Source organism: Cervus elaphus, chromosome 23 (assembly GCF_910594005.1).
Source record: "Cervus elaphus chromosome 23, mCerEla1.1, whole genome shotgun sequence".
In the NCBI taxonomy this organism is placed as follows: Eukaryota; Metazoa; Chordata; class Mammalia; order Artiodactyla; family Cervidae; genus Cervus; species Cervus elaphus.
Genome location: NC_057837.1, coordinates 73,961,787 through 73,986,541, shown reverse-complemented (window position 1 = coordinate 73,986,541; position 24,755 = coordinate 73,961,787). Strand labels below are relative to the sequence as shown.

The 24,755-nt window shown below is 49.4% G+C and overlaps 4 protein-coding genes and 1 long non-coding RNA gene across 13 annotated transcripts; 2 read left to right on the top strand and 3 right to left on the bottom strand.

Annotated features, from left to right (window-relative positions):
* Positions 1–137: 137 nt before the first annotated feature.
* On the top strand, positions 138–2,446 carry NEURL2 (neuralized E3 ubiquitin protein ligase 2). Of its 2 annotated transcripts, XR_006337162.1 has the most exons (3): positions 138–1,060; positions 1,759–1,943; positions 2,208–2,346. XR_006337162.1 is itself a non-coding variant. In XM_043884575.1 (2 exons), the coding sequence occupies exons 1-2, from the start codon at positions 319–321 to the stop codon at positions 2,321–2,323; spliced, it is 858 nt and encodes a 285-aa protein (XP_043740510.1). In that variant the 5' UTR covers positions 138–318; the 3' UTR covers positions 2,324–2,446. The 2 variants fall into 2 exon arrangements, 1 of the variants encoding a protein (XP_043740510.1); XM_043884575.1 differs by lacking the exon at positions 1,759–1,943 and having other exon boundaries at positions 2,208–2,446.
* A 474-nt stretch (positions 2,447–2,920) lies between these two features.
* SPATA25 (spermatogenesis associated 25) lies at positions 2,921–4,959 on the top strand. Its single transcript, XM_043884576.1, has 2 exons — positions 2,921–3,445; positions 3,827–4,959. Exons 1-2 carry the CDS (start codon positions 3,391–3,393, stop codon positions 4,426–4,428), a joined length of 657 nt encoding a protein of 218 aa, XP_043740511.1. The 5' UTR covers positions 2,921–3,390; the 3' UTR covers positions 4,429–4,959.
* A 591-nt stretch (positions 4,960–5,550) lies between these two features.
* Positions 5,551–8,475, bottom strand: ZSWIM1 (zinc finger SWIM-type containing 1). Of its 4 annotated transcripts, none has more exons than XM_043884569.1 (2): positions 8,165–8,475; positions 5,551–7,222 (listed from the first exon to the last, which is right to left on the bottom strand). In XM_043884569.1, the coding sequence occupies exon 2, from the start codon at positions 7,074–7,076 to the stop codon at positions 5,706–5,708; it is 1,371 nt and encodes a 456-aa protein (XP_043740504.1). In that variant the 5' UTR covers positions 7,077–7,222; positions 8,165–8,475; the 3' UTR covers positions 5,551–5,705. The 4 variants fall into 4 exon arrangements, with proteins under 4 accessions (XP_043740504.1, XP_043740505.1, XP_043740507.1 ...); XM_043884570.1 differs by lacking the exon at positions 8,165–8,475 and adding an exon at positions 8,008–8,156; XM_043884572.1 differs by lacking the exon at positions 8,165–8,475 and adding an exon at positions 8,001–8,150.
* Positions 8,476–9,221: 746 nt separating this feature from the next.
* On the bottom strand, positions 9,222–24,665 carry ZSWIM3 (zinc finger SWIM-type containing 3). Of its 5 annotated transcripts, none has more exons than XM_043884558.1 (3): positions 24,241–24,665; positions 23,730–23,813; positions 9,222–11,696 (listed from the first exon to the last, which is right to left on the bottom strand). In XM_043884558.1, the coding sequence occupies exons 1-3, from the start codon at positions 24,393–24,395 to the stop codon at positions 9,773–9,775; spliced, it is 2,163 nt and encodes a 720-aa protein (XP_043740493.1). In that variant the 5' UTR covers positions 24,396–24,665; the 3' UTR covers positions 9,222–9,772. The 5 variants fall into 5 exon arrangements, with proteins under 5 accessions (XP_043740493.1, XP_043740496.1, XP_043740497.1 ...); XM_043884561.1 differs by lacking the exon at positions 23,730–23,813 and adding an exon at positions 13,477–13,561 and having other exon boundaries at positions 9,226–11,696; positions 24,241–24,375; XM_043884562.1 differs by lacking the exon at positions 24,241–24,665 and adding an exon at positions 13,477–13,561 and having other exon boundaries at positions 9,226–11,696; positions 23,730–23,791.
* On the bottom strand, positions 16,771–23,716 carry LOC122681958. Its single transcript, XR_006337164.1, has 3 exons — positions 22,484–23,716; positions 21,271–21,274; positions 16,771–17,490 (listed from the first exon to the last, which is right to left on the bottom strand). It is a non-coding gene; the product is annotated as an uncharacterized LOC122681958 (long non-coding RNA).
* Positions 24,666–24,755: the final 90 nt, after the last annotated feature.

The following is a 24,755-nucleotide window of genomic DNA, read 5'->3' as shown; positions in this document are numbered from 1 at the left end:
GGGAGGGTGGGCAGGACGAGGGCGGCGGAGGTTCTACCCGGGCGAAGGTCAGCGGGTTCGGCAGGTCGCATCCCGGGCGCCGGCGGTCAGATGACCCAAGCGTGGACGGCCGGGACCCCCGAGCATCCCGGGACCCGCTTCGAGGCGGGATGGCCGAGCCAGCGGCGCTAGGACCCCTGGGCAGAGCCTCGGGGAAGGGAGTCGGTGGGCGGGGGGCAATACCTTACATGGTGCACCCGCCCCCCTCCCGTGGTCACCATCTGAGTCCGCTGCCCAAAATAGCCCCCGGCGCCCGCAGGTCTGCTCCATGGCCCGGAGATGGCTGCTGTCTCCGACCCCGTGGGGCTGGGTGCGCCGTGGGGACCGGCGCTCCCCGAGCCCCCTCCCACCCGCTTCCACCCAGTGCACGGTGCCAACATCCGCGTGGACCTCTCCGGGACGCGGGCCACACGCGTGGAGAGCTTCGCCCACGGCGTGTGCTTCAGTCGCGAGCCGCTGGCCCCCGGCCAGGTGTTCCTGGTTGAGATCGAGGAGAAAGAGCTGGGCTGGTGCGGGCACCTGCGCCTCGGCCTGACCGCGCTGGACCCCGCCAGTCTGGCCGCCGTGCCCGAATTTTCGCTACCCGACCTGGTCAGCCTCGGGCACACCTGGGTCTTCGCCATCACGCGCCATCACAACCGCGTGCCCCGGGAGGGCCGCCCGGAGGCAGAGGCCCTGGCCCCCAGTCGTCCCCCAGCCCTCCTGGTGGAACCGTATCTCTGCATCGAGCAGTTTCGCATTCCCCGCGACCGCCTGGTCGGCCGCAGCCGGCCGGGTTTGTACAGCCACCTCTTGGATCAGCTCTATGAGCTGAATGTGCTGCCTCCGACCGCGCGCCGCAGCCGCCTGGGCGTTCTCTTCTGCCCGCGCCCGGACGGCACGGCTGACATGCACATCGTCATCAACGGCGAGGACATGGGCCCCAGCGCCCGGGGGCTGCCAGCCGCCCAGCCCCTCTACGCGGTGGTGGACGTCTTCGCCTCCACCAAGAGCGTGCGCTTGGTCCAGCTGGAGTATGGCTGTAGGTACCCCACCCCCTGGGCAGCGACCCCTCCTGGCCCCCAGGGGGGCAGGAACCTGCTAGGACTTCTGAACCAGCTGGCAAGGCCTTGGCCTGCCCAGCGTTGTTTTAGAAGTTGGGGAACCTGGGACTCCCTGGTGGACCGGTGGCTAGGACTCTGCGCCCAATGCAGGGACCTGGCGTTCCATCCCTGGTCAGGGAACTGGATCCCACATGCCACAGCTAGGAGTTTGCATGCTGCAACTAAGAGCTAGCACAGCCAAATAAATACATAGATATTTAAAAAAAAAAAAAGGTGGAGGGGGGAATCTGACTTCAGATTCTGCCTCTGCCTGGGGCCTTGGACAAGTCAGTTCCCCTGGCATTGGGCCTCGATTTAGCCACCTTGGCTGTGATCGATTAGGATGTCCTCTAAATCCCCTTTCTGGCTTTGCCAATATTTTCTGTATTAACCTAGGGCATGAATTCGAAACCAATTTTAGATTTTGGTCCTCTGAGAATTATGTCTGTTAGACAAATACTCATCGATTTGAGTGTACAGAGTTTAAAGGCATCACCTCTAAACCCCAGGTGAGAGCTTCTGAATCCTGAGGTCTGGTTCATGATAGCACCATTAAGCCCTTTATCACTCGCCTCTGACTCTTTGCGACCCTATGGACGACAGCCCACCAGGCTTCTCTGTCCATGGGATTTTCCAGGCAAGAATACTGGAGTGGGTTGCCATGACCTCCTCTAGGGGATCTTCCTGACCCAGAGATCGAACCCACAGATGCTGCAGCTCCTGCGTTGGCAAGTGGATTCTTTACCACTGAACCGCCTGGGAAGCCATATATCTGAATTCACATTTTATGAATTCAGTAGACGAGAACCCTCTCTGTGCCAGGTCTGTGCTGGAGGCTGGGTTGCACAGGTTTATCAGATACTACCCCTGCCCTCAGAAGCTGCTAAGGGAGGGGAAGGGAGCAGGGTGATGCTATCAAGGAGACAGAGCCGTTGGGAAAGTGCTGCGCAAGAGGTGCTTATCTCAATCATGTAAACGGCCCCAGCCAGCCTCGGCCTGAGAGAGAAGGGACCAAGACCTAGATCTGGGTCTCGGCACCCCCACCCCCCATCGTTGCTTTTGCCTTAGATAGCCTTCTCTCCACAGTGCCGTCCCTGCAGACCCTGTGCCGCCTGGTGATCCAGAGGAGCGTGGTGCACCGGTTGGCCATTGATGGGCTCCATCTGCCCAAAGGACTTAAGGATTTCTGCAAGTATGAGTGAAGGCCTGCACCGCCCTGGAGCAGGGCCACGCGAGTGCATCCTGGCCCCAGAGGCGTGCCTGCCCTGAAGCTGGCCACGCTGCCGCCAGCCAGGATGGAAATAAACACAGCTGATGTTGCCACCGATCCTTGGAGGGTCTCCTTGCCCCTGAAGTCTGTGAGGGGCATTTCTTTTAGAATCACTGGGGGTCAGCAGGGCAGGTGAGAGAAAGGGAGCATTTCGACATCACCCAGACCAGTGACTCCTAGCCTGACTACTCGTGATCTAAGACAGACTGCCAGCGCTCTGGGCCCTGATACCAGAGATTCTCATTTGATTTGTCAAAGGACATTGTTTTTGCAAAAGTTCCCCTCGAGATACTAAGGAATAGCCAGGGTTGAGAAGCATTTCCCTCAAGCAGAGGTCTCAACTTTGGCACATGGTGTAACCACTTGAGAAACTTTGAAAAATACTGCTAACTGGGTCTCACCCTGGTATTCTGATTTAGTTAACCCTGGGATAAGGCTGAGCATCAGGATTTCTAAAAGCTTCCAAGAGAATCTACCGTGCAGCCTGGGGTGAGAACCAATGCCCTAGACCAACTACATCATTTCACAGATGGGAAGTGGAAGCCCAGAGATGGGAATGTATTTGTCCAAGGACACACAGCAAATGAATGAATACAGGGTGTTTCCTCCGCACACACTGCAGGGCACAAAGCACCCGATTCCTTTATTTGTATCTCTGATCATTTCTTTCATACAAATGATCTCATTTGATCCTTCATAACTTCTGGTGAAGTAGTGGGCAGTCATTTCCCCATCTTACAGATAAAGATATCGAGGAATGGACTATCCAGGTGACTTGTCCAAGGTAAAGGCAAGAACCTAGAATGCCCCATTCCTGGTCCAGCACTCTTTTAGCGCCATCCATTGTCATATGCAGGTTCTAGAATGAACAGGTCAATCCTGTGAGGTGGGTTCCAGGTGTAAAAGGGAAGGACTATGAGGTGACATTCTAGAAGGGTGGAGAAGGTAGGACAGGAGGCAGATGACTGTTTCCTCACAAATAGGGGCTTTGGGGCAGCCATGTCCTATTTCATGTCTCCACAGACTCAGCCAGGTCTTCCGTCTTCTGGCCAAGGTGAGGGGGCCCACAGAACTGGAGGGTGTACAACTTCCTGAGAACCTGAGTCCTGGCTCTGGGGAGGTGGCGGTTCTGCTGGGCATTGTTGGGCTTGCCCTGGAGTCAGTTCTCTTTGAAGAAAGCCATTCCCAAAGTCCTTGCCAAGAGCCACCCACTTGTTCATTCATTCATTCAACAAACATGGCTCCGTCACCTACCTGCATTAGGGATTGATTTGGGGTGTGGATATGAGCAAAACCCAGTTCCCAACCACCAGACCGCCCTCTTGGGCTGCTCTTAATTGCTCCCGATCCCAGGGCTCTGCTCCTGTGCCCTGCCCCTCAGGGCCTCCTCCTCCGAGACCAAGAATAACACTCCATCCCATTCCTGTCTCTGCAGGTGGGGCCGCTTCTCCGGGCTCATCTCTTGGCCTCTATAGTCCTATAGAGCCAGGGGTGGTGGCCTCTGGCGGACAAGGCCCACTGAGCCAGAAAGCTGAGCAGGTGACACCTGTTGCCCAGGCCTGGGGCCCGGCCCCTGGGGGCGCTGGCTGGGAGCCACCGAGGCAGGAGTACAACTGGTACTGCCACAAATTCCCTGCCGCGAGGCAGCCGGAGAGCCTGGGCCGGGAGGATGGCTACTCCAGAAGCAGAGCCCCCCAGCTGGGCGGCCCCAGCAGGCCCGCGCCCCTGCTGCTGTGTGGGCCATCACCTGGGGCTCCGCCGATGCCCGTCGAAGCAGGGGGGAAGGAGGCCAGCTCCCAGCCCAACATCTGCATCCTGACCTTGGCCATGATGATCGCTGGCATCCCCACCGTGCCCGTCCCAGGCCTGCGGGAGGAGGACCTGATTCGGGCGGCTCAAGCTTTCATGATGGCCCATCCGGAGCCGGAGGGGGCTGTGGAGAGGGCCCAGTGGGCGCAGGCGCAGGCCCACAAAGCCTCTGGGCCAATGGCCTTAGCAAGATCCCGGAGGGGCCAGCCTCCTGGCTCCTACTTGTAGCTGGATGAAATAGCACCAGACTCATAGGGTGGCTTCTCCGTATGGTTTTTGGGCAGGCAGGGTTGGTGGTGCCTATGGCAGGGACTGGAATAAGGTAGTGGTCTGAGCCACTCTGACAAACACCGGCCCATTCAGGGCCCAGACCCCAGGAAGTTCCCAGAAACCATTAAGCTGGGAGATGGGTCTTTGGTCAGAGTAGTGACAATGAGAATTACCGAGGTAGGCGGCCCTGCCTGGAGAGTGGAGGCTTCTTTCGTGCCGTCCTGGCACTCCCATCAGAATTCTTGCACAAAGCCCTAGGCAACGTGCACTTTTCTCCTGCCTTTTGTCTCTCTCTGCTGAGGGCAGGTGATGAGACCACAGACAAGGAAGGAACACTAACGCTTATTAACACTAACTCTGAGCACCCACTGGGCGTCAGCCCATCACATGCCCAGTCTCCTCTCATCCTATCAGTGCTCCGGGAAAGCTCCATTTTTATAGGTGAATGAATTGAGGCTTGCCTCAAGTCCCAGAGCAAGTAAAAGGCAGCACCCGGCCTCAGAAAGCAGACAGGGAAGAAACCAGGGTTTGCAATGTAATGTCAGACTCTATAAAGTCTAGTCGTTCTATAGTATTGGGGTGGCCAAAAAGGTCGTTCGGGTTTTTCCTAACATCTTACAGAAAAACCCAAACATTTTGGCCAACCCAGTATTTCCTAAACTTCCTTCTATGAGACAAGAAACTAGACAAGTGCTAAAATAGACAACATTCACTTTAATAACCTCAGGATCGGGGAGCGTGGCGGGTGGTGAGGCTGACAGCCTGGCTCTCAGCCTCTGGGGGTGCCTTTTCCTCTGTGGGTAGGGTGTCATCTCATGACTGTGGAAGCTCTTACCAAGTCCCAGTCTCGATCTTCACTGTCTTATCTCTTATCCTAGAGCAGGTATTACCTGTTAAGGCCCTTAGCTAAGAATGGGTTTTACTTTTTGTAAAGGTTGTTGGGGGAAAAAAACAACAAAAACAACCCACACAACAAAGACAAGCAACCAGGAATATACAACAGGCTGTAAGTGCCCAGCAAAGTCCTGGATACTGACTATCGGGCCCTTTAAGGGACAGCTTCGCTGCCTCCTGTTTTAGGAATCCAGACACATTGTGGGTAGCAGGCTGCAGAAGAGGAGACCCTCGTGCTTCTTCCCTGGAAGGAGGGTCCGAGGCAGGACAGCAGTGTGAGTGTTGGGGGGAGGGTGTGGGAGGGGGATGTGAGTGATACAGAGGATGAGCACCACAGGTAATCAGAGTTGGACCTGCTCATAAGGGCCGATCCAGCTGTCGGCCAGCTCCCGCAGGGTGCTGTACCGCCGTTCAAACTCCTCCTGGCTGCAACGCTGCAGGAGCTGACTCACCTCCTCCGTGAGGAGAGCTATGGCCAAGCGCTTCTCCAGGGTCTCGCTCCACGTGCTGCCCAGGATGTCACCGAGACTGGGGGCACAGCCCGCCGTCCACTCAGCAGGCAGCATGTCGGGCTGGAGCTCCTGGCGGTGGGCGCTGAGCATGGCCAGGATGTGGCGGCAGGGCAGGCGGAAGGCCTGGTTGAAGTAGCAGCTGCAGCTGGCCGGGGGCTGGGGCTGCACCCTGTGGGTGTCCTCCAGGATCTGTATGTTCACCTTTTCGGAACCCGAGCCAATGAGGTGCATGGATTTCTGGACCACAGCAAGCTCGCCCAGGCAGAGCTGGGCGGCCGGCCCCGTGCAGATGGCATTAAGTGAGTGCTGGATGCGGGCTTCCACCAACTGCTCCACTTTGGGGCTTTCGGGACTGCCCTCCAAGGGGGTGTAATGGTTCGGGGGACTCGGGCCCAGGTTGAAACTCACCTTGTCTCCCGAGTTCTGCCGAAGGTACCGGAGCAGGGCGCTCATGCCTTTTTCCACCACTGGGGTGCTTCCAAAGAGCTGGCTGAGGAGGCGAGTGGTGACCTCCAGGCCCTGAAAATAGCGGCTGCTCTCGGCTCGGCTCCTCCAGCGGTGGGCCAACCAGATGCGGTCATTGAGCAGCCAGTGTGAGTGGAGCGCGGGCCGCTGGGCCGGTGGGATGCAGGTGTTCAGCAGCGTGTACAGCTTCTGCAGGTTCCCGGCCGTGGCCGAGCACATGGCGCTCCGCAGGGCGGTCAGGAGCAGCCTCTCCACCGGCTGCTCGAGGGCCAGTCGACAGAACTTGCCCTGGAGGAACTTACAGATGTGGAAGGCCGAGAGCAGGACCTCAGCTGCGGGGAACTCCACAGCAAGGGTGGGCAGCAGGAGGAAGTAGGGATCCACCAGAATGGTACAGACTCTCTCCCATGCTGGGTTAAACTTCTTGAACACCTGGCACATCTGGGCCAAGGCTTCAGCATCCTCCTTGGCAAGAATGGCGAAGTAGACTGCCCGGGAAAGATGACCCTCCAGCGGCACCCGGGGTCCATCCACCAGGAAGGTGTATAACACCTCGCCCCTCGGGTTATAGGTCCGGTGGATAAATAAGATCTCGGGAAAATGGGTAAAGACCCTCTGCATAAAGCAGCTCTGATAGTTGAGGGTCTCTAACTGGGCAGTCTTGTTAAGCTGGTAGAACAGCAGAGGTGGGCTTGGGTCCTCAATCAGGAGCTCATTCAGCACTGTCAGCGCCATGGGGGAGATGGGAAATGTCTCGATGCCAAGGTCAAAATATTTGCTCTGTGTGGCTGCCAAACAGAAGGCTCCCACTCTCTAAAGCTCCAACTAAGTCAAGGCTTGAGGCTGGGCTGCAGACCCCAGATCTTAATCCAAAGATGGGCCTATGGAGAAGAAAAGAGATATAAGAAGCCAGTAGGGCTTGGCTCTTCAATTATTCATCCAGACAATATTTTATTCCTTAACTATGTATCAGCACTGTTCTGAGGGATATGCAATAAACATGTAAACAAACAAGGATGTATCAGATAATGAAATTTACAATAACCCTAAAACGGGGTAAGGGTAGGCTGGAGGAGGGAGGAATGCCTTAGCCAAGGCAGCCAAGGAAGCTGTCTCTGGGTGGTGGGAGGATGACTTGGAACTGAGACATAACTGATAAGAAGTCAGCATGGAAAGATTTGGTTCCAGAGATTTAAGTGAGTGTGAAGGGCGGAGCTGCCTTTTTTTTCCTTAAATATTTAAAATATTTGTACAGCACGTTGTATTTACTTCTTGGCCTCCATTCTTTCATTGGTCCTGGTATATACAAGAGAACTGCAATTGCCCCAGACTTACTGTGTGATCTTGGGCAAGCCAGTGATTCCCTCTTAGCCTCAATCCCTTCAACCGAAAACGGGGTTAACAAGTGTTCATAAGTCTTTCCTCCCTCTACGTAAATCCCTCTATTAACTGTAATACTTTGTTCAAATGTTTCCTTTATTTAGCCCCTCAAACCGGGTTACTGTCCCCATTTTACAGATGAGAAACTGAGGTTCAAAGAAGTTAAGTGACTTGCCTACCATCACTCAGTAAGTAGCTGGAAGCTGAGTCTTTGGCTCGGGATTCTGACTGCTTGCCACAGTAAAAAACCAGAGACAGAGAGGGGATGCGGCCTCTGACCTCTCACCTCTAACCCAGGTGGCAGGATGTGGATGTCTGATGTTCGCATTCGGAGTCTGGCCAGAGCCAGAAGAGACGTCAACCTCCCACCCTTTTGGGGGCTGTGTCATGGTGACTGCGGTCACCAGCTGCCTCACACCTCCACCCCTTAAAGAATTACTCACCCACAGCTTGGCTCGGTCGCCATTTCTCCCTATTTGACCCTGCCTCTGACTCTGACTGACCTCTAGGCTCACCAACCGCGGCGCCAGCTTCCCGTGACTCGGGCCAATGGCCTGAGAAATTCGCTTTCGGACTTTGTGGCAACGACCAATCATAGTCCGGCGATTTGTGGGCGGGCGCTGTTACCAGGGTTACGAGGGGCTCGGCTGGCGGCAACCAATGAAAGCCTGAAGACACCAGCATCCTTTGGAGTCTGAGCCCTGGAGCTGAAACTGCAGAAGCACACGTCTGGGAAGAGGGCTGGAGGGGCGGGTTGCTATGGAAACTCCCTCAGAGGCCAAAAAGCAAAAAGAAAATAAATAGCAGTGTTTCAAGATTTTTTTTTTTTTTCTTTTCTGGTCAAATTCCAAAGCCCCAGGAGGGTAGGAAGTGGTGCCTGTGTGATTGTACTGTCTTCTGTCTTATGGGGAAGCTGAGGCCCGGGTCTCAAATTTTGCTTCTCCAACAAGGGTCGAGGGGCCCAACTATCGGAGTTGAGGAGATCGAGATCTTCTTGAGAGAGCTGAACTTGGGTGTTGCTCAGCCCAACCCCTCCAGTATTTTACAGGCAAGATCCAGAATAGTGTTGTGACTGTTAAGGTCATGGTGAACTACTGCAAGAAGCAGGACTGACTACCATCTTTTGACCTCGGTTCCGTTGAAGACGGTTCTTGGAAAGCTGGGAAGCTACCAGGCTTTAGGTGACTAAGATTACAAACTAGCAACAACAAAAGTCTGTGTTGGTGCTTAAACCTCCCTTGAATCTAGAAGGGAAACTGGAATTAGAACAGGCCAACGGATTAGTTTTTGCAGATGCGGAAACTGGGGTCAAAGAGATTAAGGACTTGCCCACAGTCCCCCAGCAAGTTGAGGGCAGTCAAGTCTTGGACCCAGGTTTCTTCCCTCCCAATCTATTTGGCTTCTTTGGGCTAGAATATGAAGCAGCCTGAAGTTCATGTTGAAGACTTGGTTGCAGGAAGAGTATGAAGCAAGGGGTGGATCGCTCATTGAATTTGAGGCATCGAACTCTATTTGGCTGCACAACCCCCATCAGATTCCTTCCCTGTTCAGGCAGAACCCATTTCTCTTGCTTATTTGCTTTTATTTAAAGAACAGAAACAAAACAAAACTTTAATATGAATAAAAATAAGTACAAATAAATTCTTTGTAAAGAGCAGCAACAGCCAAGTAGCACCCTCCTTCCCTTTAGTCCCTGAAACCTGGTCGTTTTATCTCCCCCTATCCTGGGGCTGGGTTTCATCTCCGTAAAGTGAATAAGATCTGATCTCAGGGGTTCAGGGAGAAAGAGGAATGACCTTTCTGCATGGAGATAACTTTGGCCTTGAACAATGAATGAGGCTCCCTAGGAAAACCAAAGCCAGGGCAGAAATGGGGCAGATTCAAAGGACTGTCACCCAGTAGGGTTCCTCTTCTTTCTCTTGGAACCATTTTCCTAACCCTACCTAGAAAGACGCTGGTTAAAACGCTGATCCCGAGCATGTCCTGCCTGCTTTGAGCTCTCAGACTGCTAGGGAGAGGGGCTGGCGGCCTAGTGTGCCAGTGCAAGTGCTTCAACCGTGGATGGTGGTGCCGGCGGGATCCAGTCCCTCCTCTTCCTCCAGCTTTCCCCAGAGGAAAGGGAGGTGGCCCACATCCCTGAAGTCCCCCGGCTGGTGACTGGGCTCAGGAGGCTGGCGGGGGGCCGCCCAGATGTCCACGATCTTGCGCAGCGTGGAGCAGCGCTCCTCCAGCTCTGGTCCCTCACTCTGCATCAGCAGGTTTGCAAGTTCCCTGCTTAGGTCCTGAATCATGTCGTTCCGTCCCGGCTCCCCTGGCTGGCCTGCATCCGCCGGGACCAGAATGGGGTCCCGGAGCTCCCCGCTGGGCCCGAGGAGGTGCTGGTACCTCTTCTGCCACCGGCGGCACACCATGGCTTCACTCACCGGCCTCTGGCTGGTGTGTAGCAGCGCCAGGATGTGCCTGCACGGCAGGTGGTACCGCTGCTGGAAGGAGCAGCTGCAGCTGCGGCCGTCTTTGCTCACCTGGTGGGAGTTCTCGAGCAGCTGCACGTCCACGGCGTAGCCGGCCACGTCCACCAGGTGCGTGGAGCTCTGCACCACCGCCCACTCATTGTGGCACAGCTTGTAGGCCAGGTCAGAGCTGCTCTGGCGTAAGGAAGCCAGCATGCCGCCCTGCGAGGGCTGCCCCGGGGGAGGCTGCCGCGGTGGCCCCTGCACCTGCTCTGGCTTGGCCTCCTGCACGGGGGGCCTGCTGAGGCTCCCTCTGCAGAGGCCGGAAGGCTTCTTGGACTTGGGGGCCGTGCTTGCTGACCGGGCTCTCTTTAACTTGGGGTGAGCGGTGGGCAAGTTCTTCACGCCTTTGGTGTTAAAGAAGTCTATGTAATCCACGAAGCGGAGGATGCAGTCCAGCAGGGACTGCTGCTCCCGGAAGAGGCTCGACACCTTGCTGGTGACGATGTCCAGGCTGTCCATGTAGGTGCTGCAGGCATGCAGGCCCTTCCTGACGTGCATGTACCACAGCAGTTCACAGGAGAACCAGTGGGCCTGCAGGAAGCTGAAGAGCTGCTCATCGAGCAGGGCCCGAGACATCTGGCAGAGATTTTGCAGGCTGGTCTCGGAGGTGACAAACACGGCCTCCCGCAGGGCTTCCTTCATGAGCCGTTTAAAGGATGGATCTGCGGAACTACGATGCAGCTTCTTCTCCAAGAGCCGGGTCGTGTGATAGATGGAGAGGAGGGTGCGGGCACCAGGGAAGACCTCCTGTAGGACGGCTCGGTGAGGGAAGGACGGGTCCACGAAGACCACCTTGACCTTGGGCCAATCTGAGTTGAACTCTGTAAAGATGCTCAGCATCTTGGCCACGGAAGTGGCTGTCTCGGCCTTGAGCACCGCGAAGTGCACCACCCGTCCCTCTCGTTCCTTGCTCTCCACCAGGAAAGCGTAGAGGATGTGGCCCTGGACGTTCTCCACCCGGTGCAGCAAGAGATTCTCTGGGAAGCGGACAAACAGATCACTCATCTTGCTGCTCTGGAAGCTGAGCCGGTCCAGGTCTTGGCTGCTGCCCACGCTGAAGGAGGCCATGGAACCCACGTCCACCTTAAGAAAGTTCTTCATCACTTTGGCTATCTTGGCCAGGTCAGAAGGAGTGATGCCCTCCTGCTCTGGCTTGGTGGGTATTTGGACCTTGTCTGAGCAAAACAATGGTTCACTCGGGGACTTCGCAGCTGTGCCGAGGTCTTTGTTGATCGCGGGCTGTGCAGACTGGAGTTTCTTCTGAGATTTGCCAGTGGCGTCTCCTCTAGGACCCATGGCTTTGGAGTCAATGTGTATGTGCTGTGTGTTGAGTTCACTGACGAATAGTCTATCCAGTTTCTCATTATACCGCAGGAGCAAGTATGCCGGGCACATGTCTGCCTCTGTTGCTCTCTTCCTGTTTGACTGGGTCCGAATACAGACAAATTTCACCTGCACATATCTAGGGAAGGCAGAAGCAACAATGAAACAGGTGCTGACCACCCATTTTTCTCTTACAAGTCAAGGCCCTGTAGGGACTCACAGTGCCTGATACATTTCCTGGAGACCACAGTGTGGTATAGGATATGGGAGAGAAAGATTTACGTTTCACTCTCCAGTCCCAAAGTATTCAAGTCTTTCTTCAAGACCCCATCCAATTAAAACACCCTTCATTTGCATCTACAGAAGTTCTAAGCTCCAACTCCTTTTATTTACTCTCTTTTTCCCATCTGTAGTTGTCAATCTGAGGCAACCATACAAGGGGAAATAGATAAGCCGCAACAGCAGAACTGGTTACCTGCTGTCTAAAGTGTCCTTTCATTCCTGCCTTCAGGGAGCCATTGCTTTCTCTGCCTTCTCCTCCAGGCAGCAAAAATAAAAGAGGTCTCCGGTTAGGGTGAATCTGGGCTTCCTCTCTAAGAGGAAAGATCTGGGTTCGTCTTTGACTTAAAGAAAAACGTCTACATCCTGAGAGTGAGAACCCTGAGGCTAGATGATCCCTGGGATTCTGGAGCTTTGCCGTTCTAGGCTGAACGTGCCTACTCAAAGGAGAACAGTAGTTAAACTGAATATCTGTTCTCTCCCCCCCCTTTCTATCTTCGAGGCCCAAATCAGGTCCTACCTTCTCCAGGAAACCTTTATGGATGCCCTCAAGCCACAGTAATTGCTCCTTACTTAAGATTCATAGCATTTATTTGAAACAAAAGGCTTAGTAGATTTTCTGGGTAGCAGTAGTGGTTACACAGTGGGGAGGCTGGAGGCTGACTCTCTGGATTTGAATACAGGCTCTACCACTCAGAAGCTGTTTGACCTTGGGCAAGTTACTTCACCTCTCTGTATGCAGTTTCCTTAACAACATAAAATAAAACTAAATAGGGTTGTTAAGAGATTTAAATAAGCCACAGATATAATATTTAGCCCAGGGCCTGGTTCAGCCTTTTATTTATTCTAAATAGGAGTCATCTACTGTTATTACAGCTCCTAAGCCTGGTGACCTATTCTTGGGCGTTTACGCAGTACTTTTCCAATTGGATGGGGCTGTTTTCAAGTGGCAAGAGTAAATCAGTCCTCAGCATATTCTAAGCACCTAGCACAAATGCTATTCTTTCAGCAGATGCTTGTCAAAGATGGGCTGGCTGAGTGACTCAGGAATCACAGGTGGGTGGGACAGGTCACACCCCTGCCTCTTCAGAGAGGTCCCAACCCAAAGATTAGTGGAGGGGAAAAAAAATCTCAGCCCCTGGCATGACATGACACAACCTTGGTATCTCAACAACCCTTCTCAAACACTCTAATCCAGCTGGACCTGTTTGCTCACCCTGTGGGGACAAGCTTAAAGAAATAGGATGTCTGGCCTGAAATAACAGGGCGGAGGGGCCTGAGGCTGAAAATGCCTGCACCTGCTGTGTGCACCGCAGGGGGCAGCCACGTCATCCCTGCCTCTGGGAGCGGCCCGGTGGTACGGCAAGGCCAGCAAGGTGTGACCACGGGACAGCTTCCTTCTGACTCTCCCACCTGTTTTCCACTGCCCCCACCATCTTGTTTCATTGTACCCTAGAAAGACCAACTGCTCCCCGGGTTCCCTACACTGTGTCCCATCTCTGTGCCTTTGCTCATGTTGTCTCTCTGTCTGGAACGCCCTACCCACCTGTCCTCATCTCAGAGCTTACTCATCCTCAGGACTATGTGCAACTACCTTCTTTCCTAGGAGGCCTCCCCCAAGCCCTCAGGATGGGCCCTACCCTTCCGCTGGCTCAACATCTTGGCATAGATCTTAGCTCATCACACTGTATTGACTTTATGTGCTCATAATCCATGCTTGTTAACCTAGTCAAAAAAAAAAAAAAGAAAAAAAAAAGACACTGGTGAGTGCCAACCATAAAGATCATCCCCCTTTTCCTGGTTCATTAATGACTGCACCTCTCAGGGTGGAGACATCAGCATTCTTTTAATTCCTCCTTCTCCATCCAATATGTTAAGTCTTTTAAATTCATTTCTCCCACTTTTGCATATATTAAGGATTACTATATACCAGGCTCCATGTAAACCCCTTACATGCATCATTTCATACTAATAAAAGGATTCTACCAACCACATTTTACAGACGGGACAACAGCCTTAAAAAGGTTCTCGGGGAAAAAAAAAAAAAAAGAGGTTCTTGAGCATGAGAATCTGGGATTTAATCCCCTGGCTAAAACTGGAGGATCTGGGATTTGAACTGAGCCTGCTTGGCTACCGTCTATGTAGTTAACCATTATGTTACCTGTCTTCTTCCAAAATATTTCTCCTTCTGAATTCTCATTTTTATCTTCCTCAACTTGACCCTCAATACTTTGTTCAGGTTCAATAGTGTCCTTAAAGATCTCCAAACATACTGTGTTTGTTGGCATCAAGCACTTCAAACTTCAGGGGCACTAGGTTAAAGCCTCTGTCATTTTCTCCTGCTTCCCTTAATCTTTGGTACTGAGCTGTAACTTACACACAGTGAAATACACAAGTCTTTTGGAAGAATTCTTGGAGCACCGTAGTCATTTTAATCTATATTTATTTCTATCTCCCAAGTGAAGGCACAGACTCTCTTCAAGACAGGGATAGGGTTTTATACTTCTGAATCCCCCTTAGTGCTTGTAGCCCAGCATGCTCAGCCAGGACCTGAAGGAAGGAAGTCAGCCAATCTACTCTGTAGGTCGTTAGATCTACTCTAACTGGAATGTGCCCCCAGTGTACTCCCAGTGCCCAGTACTGCCCCTGGCACAGAGTAGGTGCTCAGAATACACACGTTAAATGAGTGATTGCATGACAGAAAATTCATCTTATAGTATGATGATCCTTATAGCACGTTAGGAAGATCACCAGGAGAGTTCTGCCAGGGGACTTGGCTTCTATCCCAGCACTATTATTAACTGTAACTTTGGACAAGTCCTTTTTTTATTTTCAAACATTTACTAAGTCTATTATGTACCAAACACTATACTAGTTGCTCAGAAGGTAATGGAGACAAATTAGGCTTTACTGTCAAAGTCTGCTGAGCAGGGAGATTAGTACACAGATGATCAGTAAAGTCAGAACTAAGTGAAAGGTTAAACAGAGATACAAGCAATACACTTATAACTGAATAAAGAGTAATTCCCCTTGACTATGGGGATTGGAACAGATCTAAAGCTTTTGATTAATTTCACATGAAATTTGTGTCCTTGCTGCACGTAAACTGCACCTCAAGCAATGAACAGAATTTTTACAGGTGAAGTCAAGCCATTTTAGACAATATAATCTGAGTTAGGAACAAGACTCAAGATCTGAGTTTAATTTCCAGCTTTACCACTTAGCTGTGTGAAAGTGAACAAGTCACTTCATTTCCTCTCAGCCTCCAAATCTTACCTATAAATACAGAAATAACAGAGCACTGGTTTCTGAATAATCAGTACCTGATCCAAGAGTAGTCGCCACGACTAAAAGTGAATTCAGGCTTCCAAGTGGCGCTAGTGGTAAAGAACCCACCTGCCAATGCAGGAGATGTCAGAGACTCAAGTTTGATCCCTGGGTTGGGAAGATCCCCTGGAGGAGGGCATGGCAACCCACTCCAGTATTCTTGCCTGGAGAATCCCATGGACAGAGGAGCCTGGTGGGCTACATAATCCATAGGGTCACACAGAGTCGGACATGACTGAAGTGACTTAGCACGCACAAAAGTGAATTTGTTTAAAAGGCTGTGGCAGAGAAAGATGATTTACAATATGATATCACCTATATGTGGGATCTAAAAAATATAACAAACTAGAGAATATAACAAAAAAGAAGTGGACTCACAGATACAGGGAACAAGCTAATGGTTAACAGTGGGAAGAGGCAAGGGGGGAGGGGACTAAGAGGTACAAACTATTAGGTATAAAATAAGCTATAAGGATATGCTGTACAACATGGGAAATATAGCCAATATTTTATAATAAAAATGGGGTGAAATCTTTGAAAATTGTGAATCACTATACTGTACACCTGTAACTTAGGTAATATTGTACAATGACTATTTTTTTCTTTCTTTCTTTTTTTTTTTTTGGCCATGTCTCGAGGCTCGTGGGATCTTAGTTCTCTGGCTAGGGATCAATCCCGGGTCCATGGTGATAAAAGCCCATGTCCTAACCATCTTAGCAACTGGACCACCAGGGAGTTCCTCAACTATTCTTCAATTAAAAAAAAAAAGGCAGGATCGGTTGGTAATTAATCCAACATTCCCCCACCCCCCTCCTTCCCTCCTTCAGGCCAGTTTCATTCAGGTTGTCATTCCTTCCCACACAGCTAAGTGCTTCAGGGATGGTCTAAGCCAGTTAAGGTAATCTCATTAAGAATGGCCATGGATACTGGCCCAATTCTGCAAAGAAACGTGATAGGAAGTCTGTAGGAAACCAAGGCAGGCTTTTTCTTCTGAATGTGACTCCTACATATGTGCCGTGTGGCGAGACAACCTGAGGACAAAGCTGAGACCTGAAGATGGCAGAGTGGAAAGAAAGGAAAAGCCTGAGCCGCTGAAACAGTCACCTTCTTTGGGCTAAGAAATAAGGCATTTTGAGTCAGGATTTTCAGTTAATTGCAGCCCAAAAGGCATTTTCAGAATCCATGTTTTATAGAAAATAGTAGAAAAAAAGATTTGAGCAGATCTTTAAAAAAATGAGATGAAATTATGAAAATATTATATGTAATGAAATATAAGTCATGTAGAGATGTGAGAGCTGGACTATAAAGAAGGCTGAGCACTGAAGAACTGATGCTTTCAAATTGTGGTGGTGGAGAAGACTCTTGAGAGTCCCTTGGACTGCAAGGAGATCCAACCAGTCAATCCTAAAGGAAATCACCCTGAATACTCACTGGAAGGACTGATGCTGAAGTTGAAGCTCTAATACTTTGGCCACCTGATGCGAAGAGCTGACTTATTGGAAAAGACCTGATGCTGGGAAATATTGAAGGCAAAAGGAGAAGAGGGTGGCAGAAGATGAGATGGTTTGATAGCATCACCAACTCAATGGACATGAATTTGAGCAAACTCTGGGAGATAGTGAAGGACAGGGAAGCCTGATGTGCTATAGTCCATGGGGTTGCAAAGAGTTGGACACAACGTGGCAACTGAACAACAAGCTATAACGGTGGCTGTCTGCCAATTCTTAAAATAATCAAAGAACCACTTGAAGAGTCAACTTTTTTTTTCCTGATGTATTTCCCCCAAACATTCTTATACTTTATTTCCTGGCTCACTTTTGCAATATGTAAAGGTCAGTTTTACCAAAATATTCCTGTGCTTTATCATGTTTCCTAAGGGCCTAATTTAGTTTTTTTCTCTGCAAATCCTTTGCTTTTCAAGTCTGTATCACATCACTGTCCTTGATTTCCCTTCTCCATCTGTCAGCTGGCATAAGGCTGTGGGGAATGTAAGGATATCTCTATCATGACTCTCAGGGACTTCACGAAGTACCACAGCTCTTGGAAGATGTGCTATTTCAGTCTGCAATCAATTTTATTTGCACTGTATTATCCTGAGGTTTACCCCATCTACTCATTAGCCAGAAACTGACTACCAAAGATGTTGATGGAATTGGTGGAGACAAGCAAGAAGGAATGACTAAGTAGTAACTAATTTCAAAAGTGGCTAGTTTGTTAGTATCATTTTTGCTTTCCTACACAGCCTAGTGACTAGAAAAGAAAGAAAGTGAAGTCGCTCATTCGTGTCTGACTCTTTGCGATCCCATGGACTATAGCCTACCAGGCTCCTCTGCCCATGGAATTTTCCAGGCAACAGTACTGGAGTGGGTTGCCATTTCCTTCTCCAGGGGAACTTCCTGACCCAGGGATGGAACCTGGGTCTCCCGCATTATAGGCAGATGTTTTACTGTCTGAGCCATCAGGGATATGTGGAAAATGAAAACTCAGATAATGAAGGCTTAGTTCAAAGGGTGTGTTGAGGATTAAATAAAAGATGTCTGTAAAATCCTTAGCAGAGGAGGGAGGTTCAAAAGGGAGGGGATATATGTATATGTATACCTATGACAGATTCATGTTGAGGTCGACAGTCTTCAGTCTAATAGTTACCTTTTTTGAACACTTTTTTTGGGAACGTGTTCCAGACTGAACAGTAATGGAGAGAGACAACAGAATACTTCACGGACTGTTTGAAGACTATCAAATCCCCCAAAGACATAACAAAAAGAAAAACACACGTAACAGCCATACATAAAAATATGGGAAGGGAAACTGAGCATAAAAATCACAGAATCTCCCAGTCGATTGGGATTTTGGGTCATTTAGTAGTAACTCCCATGACACAATTCTCTGACTCTTTCAAAAATACTTACCATTTTCTGTCATGTACTACAGCTACGACTTTGGCAAATATTACTGTGCTTAAACCACTACATGTATTTTATGTAATCTTCACCACATCCTCCTCATTTTGCAGAGGATGAAACGGTGTCATGGAAATTAAGTCTTGCTCCTGGTCAGAGTTAAAGCCTGTCTTTCTGACTTCAGAGCTCTCACTTTTAACAGATATGCCAGTTTTTCCTGAACTTCAAGGAAGCACCAACCCTCTTTCCATCTGCCATAGCCATTCCTATAACCTTTGTATTAGTATTTTCAAATGGTTTTTCTTTGAGTCAGCTCACTTTATTTAATAAGGATCTTTATGTTTAGATATTAACATAAACACTGAAAATCATCTCGCCTGACCACCAGTAGTATGTCTGTCTGGTTGCAGGAAACACTGCTCTGCTAAATTACTCCCTGAAAACATTTCCCCCACCTGCCCTCCAGTCGCACAAGAGAAGTGCTCATCCCACACATCCATACATCACTCAAAAGCCCAACACAGTGCACTCTGGCACAGATCCAGTATCCAACACACGCTCCAAGAACACCCTTTACAATACCCCAACAAGCAGACACTCCCTCTCTGCTGAAAGCCTGAGCTGCTCAGAATTCACTTCCTCCCAAACTAGCTCTGGCATATGATTATCCTCAAAGGTAGAGGCCACAATTCACTCAATCTTTTTAACCCTAGCTCAAGCCTGGAGGGGTAAACCTTTTTACCTCTCACTAGAAATTTGTTGAATGAATCAACACCAGGATGCTGTTACAACCCAGTGGTTGAGGAGGGACTGTCAAGCTGTGGCAATCAACAGGATGGGTCTGATCTTCAGCTAACATCTTGATGCTTTCTTACAGCTTCTGGAAATCTTGTGACTTCTCTGGCAATCCAGTAGTTAAGACTCTGCGCTTCGAATGCAGGGGAACTAAGATCCCACATGCTGTGTGGTGTGGCCAAAAAAGAAAAAAGAAAGAAATCTTACCCCACTCCCTGCTCCGACTTGCTCACTCCTTTCTGCACATTCTTATTTTCCTTGACTGTAACTGTACCCCAAATTCAGACTTCCCTGGCTCCCACCAGGTGATTTTGGGGCTGAGGATGGTTTTTGTTACAGGTTCTCTTATTTGCCTCTTCCAAGTCTTGACTACCTGGGCCTCTGCTCCTTGCCTGCCTTGACTCTCTCTACCTTCTCTCCTCCCTTTTGCCTAAGAACACAGGAGCTAGGGGGTAACCGCTTTCAAAGAGTTACATAATGAAACTAGGAGCCTTAATGTAAAGCAGAGAGGTAGAACTTTCAGTCCTCTTAACACTCAACTTCTCCTGGCCGTTTCCCCCACCTGCACAATAACATTATTATAAAGGCAATAATATTTATGGAATATTTTCTGTGTAGTGGGCCTTGTGGTAAACACTTTACATGTATTAACTCATTTAATGGGAGTGAAACCTACTTCTGACAAGGAGATTCAGAGGGCCAAGTCAGGTAAGGAGGTGAATGTGCTTTGTAAACTTATCTCCACAAAATATCAGGGATGGCTGTTTTTTCCTCCCCAAGAGTCTGCACTGGTATATCAAGTGTCAGCTAACACCCACACTATGTACAAGATTAAAGTTCCTTGTCATTCCCCACCTGGCACCTTAGACTTTCCTTTGGTTCTTACTACCTGTCTTTCCTAGACTCTTACTACTATTTTACTGATTGATTGACTGACTGGCTTTGAGGCTGATCAGAGATGGAACCTGGGCCCTTGGCAGTGAAATTGCAGAGTCCTAACCACTGGACTGCCAGGGAATTCCCTCTTATTACTATTTTAAGGAAATCATTATTTCTGCAATTAGAGTTTAATATTTGTCTCCCTGACTGAGGGCAAGCTCTATGAAGGCAGGGACTCAACTTATGTTTTTCAACACTGTTTCCAGACACTAGCATGGAGTAAGTTTTCAGTTAACAGTCTCCAAAATCAATGAATTAAATGGTTCATACAATGGAGTGATGTGGCGTAATCTCCAAAAATACATTGATAAGTGAGAAAAGCAAGGTGCAGAATGATATGTAATAGTAGTATGCAAGGGACTTCCCCAATGGTCCAGCGGTTAAGACTCCAATGCAGGGGGCCTGAGTTCGATCCCTGGTTAGGGAACTAAGATCCCACATGTGGTGCATTGCCGCCAAAAAAAAAAAAAGAGTCAGTCACCTGTGGTTTTTTTTTTAAAGGTGCATATGTACACACAAGATATATTTTTTCAAGCTCAGAGTATGTCAGGAAGATAAGAATGGTTGTCTCTAGATAACATACTGGAAGGGACACTGCCTTTTGCAAACTTTGATGTAATTTGAAATTTTAAAAAAATTAAATGACTATATTGACCACTCGAAAACAAATTCATTTTAAAAACTGTTCAACCTGCAAAAATAAATAAAACCAATCTGCACCTCTGTTAGCTAAGTCCCTGCCATTCTTTTTGGTACTGCTCCAGCATAAATCTTCCTTCTAGTCAAGTATGTCTCCTCACTGCCTTCCAAGGACAACATGTTAACATATGCACTAGCTCACACACCACTTCTCCCTCCAGGATGTTAACCCTCTTGTGATAGGCAGATGGGCCCCTGAAGATGCCAACTGCCTCATCTCTAAAATTTGTCAGTATGTTGGGTTACATGGCAAAGGGGAATTAAGATTGCAGATGGAATCACGGTTACTAATTACCTGATTTTTTTTTAAAGGAAAATTATCCTAGATTATCTGAGCAGGCCTAATATAATCACAGGATCCTAAAAAATGGAAGAGGGAGGCAGAAAGGGCGTCAGAGAAGGAGATGGAACAAAGCAGGGTTAGAGTGATATGATGCAAGGACTACATCAGCCATTACTGGTTTGAAGATGGAGGAAGGGGACCATGAGTCAAGGAATGTGGATAACTTCTAGAAGCTGGAAGAGTTGAAAATGGACTCTCTTACAGGGACTCCAGGGGCTCCCCCAGTGGCTCAGAGGTAAAGAAGCTAACTGCAACACGGGAGCCTCAGGAGACTTGGGTTAGATCCCCGGGTCAGGAAGATCCCCTGTAGGACATGACAACCCACTCCAGTATTCTTGCCTGGAGGGCTACAGTCCATTGAGTTGTGAAGAGTCAGACACAACTGAAGTGACTTAGCACGCATGCACAGGGACTCCAGAAAGAAATACAACTCTGCTGATGCCTTGGTTTTAGCCCAGTCAGATCTGTGCCTGACTTCTAACCTACAGAATGGAAAGCTTCTAAATTTATGTTGCTTTCATCACTGTTTGTGGTAATTCGTTACAGCAGCAGACAGAAAATACACCTCCTGACACCTCCCTGTCTCTGAGGGCCCAGCTCAAGCCTCCTTCTCTCTTACTTCCCTAGCCCACTGTGACTTTTCTCTGAGCCCCTGCAGCACCAGTTTCGACGAGTTATACATTTAACACTCGATGACTCATTCATTTAATGGTTACTTAAGGCCTGCTGTGAGACAATCCCGGTGCTAGACCCTGGAGGTGATCCACCTGAAGGGTGTCTAGGTGCATTTATGAGGTGTTTGGACTTGATTCTAAGCAAGCAGCATGGTGTTAATCAGTGAGAATGCAAAAAATAGTAAACCAGAGTCCCTCCCTCAAAGAGCTCAGCAAACCAGGGAAACTTCTGTAAACTATAATCCAAAAGGATGTGCAAAGAGCTATAACAAGTGCTGTCAGAACACAGAGTAGGAGCACTGAACCTAACTTCAGGGAGTTAAGAAAGGGTTTTTGGAAATTATGCTAGTATCTGAAGGAAAAGTAACAACTAGCTAAGACAGAGTTTTCCACAAGTGGTCCAAAATGACTTCAGATAACACAAGAATGTTTAGTAGCTACTTATAAAAGATACACTATTTTTTGGCCACCATACTGTTACTTCTTATATACTATTACATTGGTTCTAAAGTTTCTTTGAATATTAGAACAATTTAAAGAAAAATGTTAGGTATCTTAGTTCAGGATATACAGTACAGAGAGGATAGTATACAACACAATTGACGTTTAAGGAAGAGAGCGCTAAGATAAGTGATGGACAAGGTTATTCTAACCAGTAGAAGTGGTTAAGTGCAAGGACTAGGAAGCTATGGGCTTGGGACAGGGGCTAATCATGGATGGAGTAAGAGTCGGTGAGGATGGAGCACGCAGTGCAAGATGGGGAGGTCAAAAGGGTTAGATGGTCTGGTGAGCCAGGTTAATAACAGTCCTGGACTTAATCAAGAGAGCAACGGGAAGGCTACTGCACTTTATCTGGCCTATACTGTTAAGCAGTTTGAAGCAGGGCCTTTTTTTTTTTTTTTTGCATTCTTTCACTGCTTAGAAAGATGCTACAGGCATAGATCAAAGTCCAAACACCTCACAGTCATACTTTATGGGATTCTCCATAAAGTACTGGATTGGGTAGCCATGGCCTTCTCCAGGGCATCTTCCCGATTCAGGGATCGAACCCCACTCTCCTGCACTGCAGGCAGATTCTTTACCATCTGAGCCACCAGGGAAGCTCGAAGACCTTTTATTGATGAAAGTCTCTCGGTTGTGTCCAACTCTTTGCAACCACAAGGACTATACAGTCCATGGAATTCTCCAGGCCAGAATACTGGAGTGGGTAGCCTTTCCCTTTTCCAGGGGATCTTCCCAACCCAGGGATCGAACCCAGGTCTCCCACGTTGCAGGCGGATTCTTTACAGTGAAGCCACCAGGGAAGCTTTGATTGATGGGTGAATTGCAACTGACATGACCGCCTGCCAGGTACGGTATCCTATACTGTTTCTCAAACACGCCACATTCTTTCATATATTTGTGTCTTCACTCCACGGCTCCTTTTGGTCAAACCCCTCCGTGACACTTGATGTTAACCACTGTACTTCTGCACTAGCCTTCTGCTTTCATTCACAGCCCAGCAGAAACCATTACTTCCAGTGTGAAGCCCTTCCTGTCTTCCCAGACACTTGTCACTTCTTCCTCTGCACATATCTAATAAAGCATTTACCACACACTAGTCCGTGTACTATGCCATCTCAAGCTCTTTGAGGGCAAGTTTAGTTACTTATTCATATTTATCTGTACCCAGCACAGCACTGGACTTCAGAGCAGGGAAAAAAACACCGCCTGCCTGGCCAGAGAGTGAGCTTTGGCCAAATGTCTCAATCTGGAGGTCTCAAACTCAGATACAGTTTGACTCTCAGAGTTGGCCCATAGAGTGCATGTTCACATGTGAATTGATTTCCAATTTTTAATAAGTGGACACATTCACATAAAGCCTGGACTGCTAACTCCATTTGCCCCATATCTGGGAACACTGGATCTTCACTTTCACATGGAGGCCATCAGCTGGAGTTAATTGGCCTGCTCTCCATTTTTCCCAGTTCACACGACTATTCTCCACATCTATTCTCCCTAGCACAAAGACCTGGTGTTGATTATTTCATCATTCCTTTTCATATAGTTAAATTAAAAGTTCAGTTTTCTTACACGGGGCTGTTTCACCTGAGTCCGGAAGGCAGTTGAGTTTTTCAACCCTTAACTTAGCCTCCAAGCCTCTTTTCTCATCTGCCAAATGGGAAAAATAACATTTGCCTGTGGTTTTCAATAAACCCCTGTGGGTGAAAGCGTACCTAGAATAGAGGACGCTCCTGGGGCATGGGAAGTGTTTGAAAACCGGTTTGTTAATCTCCGGAGCTCGAGAACCATTTACAGAACTAAGGAAAGAATGAAAGAATGAATGACCAATCTACCAACCAATAACTGACCAGTGTTACTGCTTTGTAAAGAGAAGACATGATTAGAATTCTCGCCAAGGCATTTTTATCCATTGTGAAGGCCATACTTTGTGTCTGGGATATGGCAGGTGCTCAAAAAATGGGATAAACTGCAGTCGTCATGAATTCCAGAAAAGCTGGGAATGAAGGAGTGAATGAGTGGAGGTGACGTGGGTGGTCAAAAGGCGATGCCTGTGGAGGTTTTGCGCTTTTCCCAGGCACCTAGCAGGTGCTTAATGTGGACTTGTTCAGAGACGGGGCGGGGTGGGGGGGCGCCCAGGTGCACTCCCTCCTCCAGGCCGCCCTCCTTTCTGGGACTGTCCGGCCTCCTCCCCACCGTCCTGACCCGCCCCCGCCACGCCCTTACAGGATGTCCTCGCGGATACAGGTGCCATGGTTGAGGTTGTGGTACCGGACGGAGACGCAGTCCCTGAGAATGAAGGAACACTTATTCTCCTTTTTGTAGGCGCTGAAGCACTCCTTGAAGTCCTCGTAGGTCTTGAAGCAGCTCCCTAGCTCCATGGCCGCCCCCTCGGCCCACCCAGGGGCTGCACTAAGATCAACACCGGGGATCAGAGGTCACCTAGGAAGGTCTACAGGCTGGCGGTCTCCAGGATGCCTTAAGAGCGGGCCTCTATTGGGTGCCCTGTTACGGAGCTCAGGAGAATCCCTCGGCCTGAGGGGGTCACCATGGGTTAGGTGGGTTTGCTCTCTGACAAGAGGGGAAATGACGCTAAACCCTAATTATCGTCTCTAGGCTCCGCCCCCTCACCGTCATATCCAATCACGCATGGGTTCACCGGACTGGCACTCATTTCCCCCAATTGCTAGAGAGCAGATGGGGTCTCCAGCCGAAGAATGACCGAAGCACCGACCAATCAT